At 30.0% G+C, this 8,923-nt stretch overlaps 1 protein-coding gene across 1 annotated transcript; it reads right to left on the bottom strand.

Annotated features, from left to right (window-relative positions):
- Positions 1–1,432: 1,432 nt before the first annotated feature.
- On the bottom strand, positions 1,433–4,423 carry LOC107464263 (cullin-1). The gene is made up of 6 exons (XM_016083194.3): positions 4,262–4,423; positions 3,899–3,998; positions 3,629–3,814; positions 3,319–3,369; positions 3,008–3,217; positions 1,433–2,030 (listed from the first exon to the last, which is right to left on the bottom strand). Exons 1-6 carry the CDS (start codon positions 4,405–4,407, stop codon positions 1,539–1,541), a joined length of 1,185 nt encoding a protein of 394 aa, XP_015938680.1. The 5' UTR covers positions 4,408–4,423; the 3' UTR covers positions 1,433–1,538.
- Positions 4,424–8,923: the final 4,500 nt, after the last annotated feature.

The raw sequence follows: 8,923 nt of genomic DNA, 5'->3' as shown, positions 1-8,923 counted from the left end.
ATATCTACGGGTCAATAGTGTGCAGGACACTATATCCTTGGTGTAGCAGATTTTCTGTTGCATGAGTGTGCAGGGCACTATATCCCTAGCATGGCAGAAAGGCAACATCCCCGAAGATGTGTTGGGTTGGCATTTTGAACCGACAAGTGATATCATGAGCCAATAGGATAGACATTCATCATATGCATCTATGTGACATTGTTTGGGTGTGCATATTGTAATTTGTTTGCTTATGTGAATAATTATGTTTAACTGCTAATTGCTATACTTGATGTAACTGCTTTGTTTGTGTTTGAACCTCTCTACTTGTGTTTGTAACTGAAATTAGTTGGATTGTGGTGAATTGGATGTTGATTGAGTTGTTTGGGTCTGAGGGCGTGATTGATTATGTGATAGACCAGAGATCGTGATTGGTTTGAGTTTTCGGTTTAGTAAAGTATGAAAAATCAAACTGGTTTACTATGGACTTAATGAACCTATACTTGGAACAGTTTAGTCATTTATACTGTCTAGGAAAACTTTTAATATTTGATACAAAATGTTTTGGGTTTTGAAGAATAAATGAATTTCTCTTTTAAAAAGTATTTCAGATTTTTGAATGTAAACCTTTGGTTTTTGAAACGATATATAAGGCGACAATGGTCACTGTACTCTGAAAACAATTTTATTTTACGTATCTTATTATAACGATTCTGTAACCCTATAGTGAGAACCAGCGAGAACGATGTTCTCATTCCTCTACAGGTGTTTCCTTTTTGGGATATGGACGAAGAAGTCACGAAGAGTTTATTTCGTTTCTGTTTATATGATGTATTGTATTGTTTTAGATATTATGTTTTTTCCTTGCCTTTATCTTTACACATTTTATAAAAAGGATAGGATTTGTATTATGTAATGCTTGTGAGTCAATATTATATAAATATATATACATATTCTTGTTAAATGTTGTATATGGTTTGGTAAGTATGTATTTATGTTTTCAACTAAGACTTTCAAAAGGTTATATGGTTTTAAGTTTTAGCCAAGCTCCTATCTTAGTATTAAATATATTTAGAGTCATCGTAATATCCAGGCTATCAGAGTGGCGCAGCCGGAAGAGTGACATTCTGATAGTGAGGTTGTTACAGTTCTCTTGTGGAACATCGATTAGCACTAAAACCATTTGCTCGACCAGTATGTTGATAGAAAAATTTAAAAAATAACTTATGTTATAATAAAAAATTTATTATTTTTTTAATTAAATATTTTTAAGATTAAAAAATCAAACACAAAATAACATATTTATAAATTATTTTTGATACAAATATTTATTGTTTTATTTTTTTAAAATAAATTAATTAAATTATTTACCCAAATTAAATCTTACTCTACTTATTACTTGGCCAAGTTTTCACTTCTTTAATGATTTGATTCTGAATTTAATTTTGATATATTAAAATCACATGAAAATCTAATTATATAATTATCTTTTATATTGATAACATAAATAATTATTCAAAATAAACTTTTGCGCTGCGAATGGAAATTAAACTATAGTATTAATATTGGAATGCTTGGGCGTGCTCGTTCTTTATCTCTTGTTCCTCTTGAGGGGTTAGTTCTTGCTTAATGTTGAAGATCTTGCGGATTTCACTTGGACTCTTGCCTTTTATCATCTCCCCTATTTTATTGGTTGTGAGATCCAGAAGACTCTTGATGTCTAAGTAGTTTGAAGCCAAAACCAGGTCAAACAGTTTTTCTGGTTGGTCAACCTTCAAGAATTCATCATCCCACTTGGAAGAAGATTCAGATTCAGATTCAGATTCAGTAGTGTGCTTCTTGCAATATTCAATCACCTTCTTCAGTGTTCTGCTATTCACTAAAGAAATTGAAATTTCATCACTAGCAGCAGCAGGATTAGCCTTGATGACATCTTCAATTGTTTGTGACATAACTGCAACTTTATAGTCCACTTCAAACACATCTCCATCAGAACTCACCATTTTTATTCTCTTTGATGAAACTATTGGATTCTCATGTAATTTCTCTTCCTGTGTAACCAATTGGATGCATCATTATTTAGTGATTGATTTGGTTATGCTTATACAAATATTTTCATTCACTTATTTAGGTTGTGTTTGGGTTTAATTATTTTTGTTAGTTCTTATAATTTATCAAATTTACAATTAGCTCTTTATATCTTTTTTCTTTTTAATTAAATTCTTACACCTTTTTAATTTTGTAATTAGGTCTTTATTAGTGCAAAGACTGTTGGAGTTAACTAAATATTTGTTTTGAAAATTGAATGTATCTACAATTAAAAACTTAATTAGATCTTTGACCATATATGTTTTGGGAAAAATACTTCGTTAATTTTAATGTTTTTGACATGAAAAGAACCTAATTGTAAAATTAAAAACAGCGTAGGACTCAATTGAAAAAAAATAAAAATAAAACTAATTATAAATTTAGTAAAATTATAGAAACCAAACAGAATAATTAAATCTTATGTTTTGACACTATCTATTTGTTTAGTTTTGAAAATAAATATAAAAGATTTGGATCTTCTAAATTTTGGATTTTACTTGAGAGGGTAATGTGATCTCTCACCGTTTATTTCATAGGTGAGATCAAGAGAAAATATAAGAAAAAAAAGTCAAGGATAACAGATCACACTTAACCCAATGAATATCCAACTCGACTCCTGATAATTACTTAGAAAGGACTACGAGGCTCCCAAATAAAAAAATACCCAACCCAACCTCTGATTTTTACTTTATAGAACTGATTAGCCCCTGTGTAAAAAAAAACAAAAAAAAAATTGACACAAGGGCTAATTAGTCCTATAAAAATAAAGTTCAGGAGTCGGGTTGATTTTTTTGTTAAGAGTCTCATTGTTTTTTTTGAGGTAATTGTCAGGACCCTTTATGATTTTTTAAGTGAAAATCTAAAATTTAGATGATCCATATTCAAAATAAAGACACAAGTTTTCTATCTCAAATACCTAAAATCTTGGAAAGAAGGTCACCTTTGGTGTGTGATCCTTAAACTTAAAGGAAGAGCTTGCTATCCAATTTGAAGCTACATCAGAATAGAATGCAACATTGTCTTTAACAAGTCTTTCTACAAAGCCTTGTGCATGGTTTTTGGTTGATCTATCTCCAATCTCTGGGTGGATAGCCACAATGCTGTTAATCAATTTCCAATCCACCTTCTCTCCTGCACTTTCCTCATGAATCTGCATTTGTATAAAATAACCATCATTTGGAACGTTACAATAAGGTTTTAGTGTAGCCATGTGTCTCTATATACATTTGAAAATAGAAAACATAATTATACCATGGATAATATAGCATCCCCTACTTGTTGATTCATCTCATCATCAAATACCTGAGGCACATAAATGAAACATTGGTAATAAAATTGGGAAAGAGCAAAACCAATTTATATAACAAAATCACAAATTTAATTTTCATATACCGTCAGCATAAAAATTTTTCATACAAATAACTAATCGTGTATTGTCACATTATTACTTAAAAAAATCATCTAAATGCATGAATCTGATCAAATAACGGTATACTCTTTCCACTATTAATGCATCAAAATTAAACTTTATATATAACATGAGAAAATCATATATTATTACCAAGTCATAGAAAGACAACAAACTTGTTTCTTCAGTAGAAGGGTGCCCAAATCTGGGGAGATAGTATCTGTCAAGATAATGAAAGAATCTTAAGAGCCAGTAAGTCAAAGTTTTGTGATTGGACCATCTTGTGAGCAGTTCTCTCAACAGAATGTCATCTTTCTTTCCTCTCAAAGATGGAAGAACCTAGTGAAAAAAAAAATACAAAAAAACCATTAATTCCAATAATATCAATTATCATGATGCCAACAACAAAAAATTAGACATAACCTTGGAACTAATGTAATCTTCAATGGCCTTCTTGTATTGGAAATAGAGCAGCTTGGCATTCTCTTCTCCAAGTTTCTCAGTACACAATTCATAAACAATTCTAGGCACAAAAGTTAAGGACCACACATAAATTATCTTAGAATATCATCAAATTAAAAAATGTAGCATAGTTAAAAAAGAAAATTAATTTTGATTTACTCTGACTGTAAAGTAGTTTTACACGTGCATCCAACATTGACCGCGTAAATAGCCATCCAAAAGAACGGATATAATTGCACGACTGTATAAAATGTTTTACATTATCAGTGCATCAAAATTAAACTCTAAAACAAATTGAGCATTGAATTAAATTTGGAAGGATACGTATAATAGGAGATGTAATCTTTGCTTGTGAAAGAATCAAGCCCTTCTGCTACACTGATGGTTCTGTTTATAGCTTTCTGAAGTAAAGACCATGTTTCCTCAAAACTCTTGCTAGAGCTTTTGCATTCTTCCATGGTGGAACTCATAGGTTCAGAATCAGCAGCAACATTTTGACTTTGGTTAAAGAAAATAAATATTAAGAGTTGACTAAACCATTTGATTTATATCTACATTCTACACATCATATATTGCAAGGAAATATCTACGCTCATTAATTTCTTAGCCGCCATGTTTGAAAATTCTAAATAAATATGTTCGTTTATTTTTTTTTTTCTGGGGTGCTAAAGAATTAGTCCTAGCATAACTTTGAAGTGTTAAAAAATATTTTAACAACAATAAAAGTATTTCGGCAAATAATAACGTGGTAGAAAATAACATAGAGAATACAACACTCTTTAAAAGATAATTTTAAATTTTGCTTTTTTAAGCATATAATTAACCTGATTAACGAGTTGTCGGTGCAAAGTGCTAATACTAACGTTTTTTATTTTGTGTGTGTGTGTGTTATGAAGATAAAAATATTGATGGTGAGTATGGGCCTTACTATAAACCTTCAAGATTTAAGTTGTCTAATACCGTAGGTCATTTTATTTCAAAAGCCCAAAATGTCTTCAAACATATTTATTATTATTGATTTTTATTAGTGACCTTTTGGTTAAATGGTTCGCATAATTGATATACAAATAAAGGTAGAGACTTTTGTGCCCTTTCTATTCGGCATTTATGTATGTATCCAATAATCACGGGACTTGGAAAACCTACAGAACAAAAAGCAATAAAAATTAGTGCTGCCTAACCAAGGAATAACTAATAAGTATTTAAACGGAGTTCAATATCAAGGCATATTCATTTTTGACCTGGTAAGTTGGAAAATATGGTGAAAAAAAAAAATATAAGGGTTGCGGTATAGTTTGGTAGCTTGTTAATTATGTGAACTTTTAATTAAAATATGGTTTAATTATTCTATAAACTTTTATAATTTTATTGAATTTTTAATTAGATCTCTATATTATTTTTTTTAATTAAATCCCTACTGCTACTGTTACAAAAACGTTTAAAATAATAGAATATTCTATTAAAAATTAAAATATTCTAAAGTTAAGGATTCTAAACCTAATTGAAGATACTTAAATATTTTTTAAATTCTAAAATTATCCTTTTCATTTCAATCTTCAATAATTCTACAGGGATTCTTCTCTTAGTACTGAGTAGTGCTTCTTCTTCTCGTCCATCATTGTTCTGCCCTCTGTGTTTAGTGTCATTGTTCCATCTTTCACTGTCGTGAGACTGTAGCGATCCCACTCAGACTTGTAATGAAGCTTTTGCTCTATGTCGTCATTGAATTCTTTATTGCGAGCGTTGCACGTTAATTCCGGTATCATTTTGAAAGCGATTCTGTTTATTAGTTGAATGATTTAGATGAAGTTCAATTGGGATGGTTTGTTCAAAGAAGAAGAAAGGATTGTATTTGGATAGAAGTCAAAGAAGGTGAAAAGTGAAGGTTCGTTTTCTTGTCGGCGAAATGGAATGAAAAAGAAAAACGGTAAAGAAAGGGTACTCGCTTGTGCTTGTGCAATGGCTTTTGTCATTCTTCTTTTTTTTTAATATATTTTTTTATCGTTTGAAACTGAATCTGAACCTGTACTTTTTTGCTCTTTGACCCGCTTTCTGAAAGAGCCTAGCAGCGGAAACAACACAAATATCTAACACAAGAACAATAAGGAAGCACTCACAACACAATATCGCAGTAACTATAACAAGCAAATATAGCAAATAAAACAATAACAAGAACACACCGAGATTTTAACGTGGAAAATCCCTCAATGTGAGAGGTAAAAATCACGGGTCGTCCAGACCAATGAAATAGCTCCACTATAATCAAATGAGGTACAAGAGAGTCTCAAACAAAGCACAAAAACGTGCATATAACCAGCCAAAATATCAAAGCACCAAAGCTCACAAATAAGAAGCAAGAAGATGAAATATACCCAAAAAATAGAGCTATTGTCGAAGCCAATTTCTCCCTCTGTAGACCTCCAATTAAAATCTTCACCGTTCAGAATGAAGAACAAGATCCGAAGAATCTACAGTCTAAATTTCACGTCAATCCAACGGTGAAAAAATGAGAAATTTTTGTTCCAAGATTGCTGCTCTGTGTAAAAATAGGAAACCTAATTTCTCTCTTGTGAAGCCAATTTCTCTCACTGCAAATCTCCAATCAACATCTTCACCAACCAAAATGAAGAACAAGATGATAGGAACACATAGTTTAAATTTCAAGCCGATTCAACGATGAACAACTGAGAAACTACCATTTGAAATTTACTGTTTTGGACAAAAATGAAAATTTTGTTTTTTCCTTCTTTCTCTCTTTTGGTGGCTACTCTCTTTTTCTCAAAAATGACCCCCAAAATCTGATTAGGGTGGTGGCATAATGGGTGCAAAGAAACACTCTCAAAATGTTGGGCTTGGACCTCACAAAGGAGAGAAAAAATCCAACACTTTCTCCGCATAGATCTGCATCTTCATTGATGCCGCTTGCAATCGCCGCACCAGTCATCTTGCGCACCTTCGTCTCCACCTTTCCCTTCACAACAGCGTCATCGTCGGCGTCGTATCTAGTCGTGTATCGCGCCCCATCGTTGCATTGGGTGGTTCTACTGCTATGGACGTCGTCGTCTTCTTTAGCCAGTTCTGTTCCCCACAATGTATGATATGGAATTGTTGTTTGTGATTTGAATTTGTCATGGTTTTGTTACTAAACTTGGAATTTGGAATTTGTATAATTGAATTGTTGATTCTTGATCAGGAATTGTTGACTGTAATTTTATTGATAATTTTTTTAAATATAAATTTGTTGTTGTCGACGAGTTTCTCCCTTTCCATCCATTGTTGGTGTCCATTGCTCGTCGCCTCAAATTCTATCTCTGTTCTACTTCATTTTTTTGCTTAATTCTACTTTTGTTTCAGCTTCCGTTTCATTCTATTTCTACTTTTATTTCTGTTATTGTGTTAAAATTTTTTTATTTAAATTCTGATTATGTGCTTTGTTTGTAATTAACTGATTATGTTATGGTAAAAATTTTGATTTTGATTATGCTAATTTCTGAATTTGTGTTGATTATAGCAAAAATTTTACAATAATGGTAAAAAAGGAGTTTATTGATAGAGGGAGGGTGGTAATAGAGGAAGAGAGTAAGGAGATGATGAATAAGGTGGAGGACAACGAAAGTGAAAATTATAAATGTAGGATATGAGTAAATAAACAAATTTACACTTCACAAATATTTTTTAGACGTTTACCGTCAATAGGACTTAATTAAAAAAAATAATATAAACACTTAATTAAAAAATATATAGAAATTTAATTAAAAATTCGATATAAAAATCAGAATAATTAAATCTTAAAATATTGAAAGGTTGAATTTCACTTCGAATAAGTAGTATCTTACAACGGGAATAAATTTTTTCAATTGTTGAAAAAAATTAAGAGAGTAAAGTGTGATCTATAATCCTTTAACACACACTTTTTTATATTTTTCCTTAGTTTCACTTATAATAATTAATGATAAGAGATTACACTTTATTCTTTTAATTGTTAAAAAAATTGAGAGGATCCATTCCCTCTTGCAACATGCTGTTTATCCTTAAGGGAATGATTTATTGAAGTGAAAAAAAAAAAAAAAGATATTGTGCTTGAGTGCTTGGCAACGATAGATTCCTTAAAAATCAAAGAAATAAGAATAACATTTGGCCATGAAATATGGCTACAATATAATATAAAGCTTAATTATTAAAAGTTATTAGATTATAATTTGATTAAATATGTTAAAATATCTAATATTTTTTAATTATCGATTTCATCTAATAACTGTATTTAAATTTTTACCATAAAATATATTGAGTTGTTTCAACAAGCAATAATACCATGCATACCGTATTATTTCTTATTTGAAAAAGTAATTATGCTATATATATTTTAAAATTAGTTATTAATATAAAATATATATTAAAATATAAAATATAAAATATATATTAAAAATGAGTTAATTAATATCTATATTTATATATAAATATATGATGACTAAATTTAGTGATTAGCTAGTTTTAATATACAATTAGTAGTTTGGTTTAAAAAATAAATAAATTTATATTTGTTTTTTCTTGCCATCAGCACACTATTAGCTTCATAAGGAGCACTAATAATGCGAGTTCTCAAAGTTAATGGTGCGCATGGTGTTTGTTGTCTTCATTGGAATGCAATATAGCATAAGCATATCACTGGATAGTACTAAATTAACAAAGGTTTACTACTAAATTTGTTGCGTGCGTGTCTCTCTTTATATAGAGTGCAATTAATAATTAAGTTGGATTAGTTTTATAATTAATTTATTAATTTATTTAAATAATTATTGCAATTTTAATAATATTTTGTGCATATAATAAATTTATTAATTAATGATAAATCTTAAATGAAGTTTTAATCTGTAATTATATAGTCTTTAACTCCTTATGCTACCGACTTAGGAGGTAGTTTGAAAAAAAAAAATTAGTGCAACCAATTGGATGCTAGATATCCCATTAACATCAATGAGAGATGAT

The sequence above is a fragment of the Arachis duranensis genome, chromosome 1, assembly GCF_000817695.3.
Source record: "Arachis duranensis cultivar V14167 chromosome 1, aradu.V14167.gnm2.J7QH, whole genome shotgun sequence".
In the NCBI taxonomy this organism is placed as follows: Eukaryota; Viridiplantae; Streptophyta; class Magnoliopsida; order Fabales; family Fabaceae; genus Arachis; species Arachis duranensis.
This window is presented reverse-complemented; position numbering and strand designations above follow the sequence as displayed.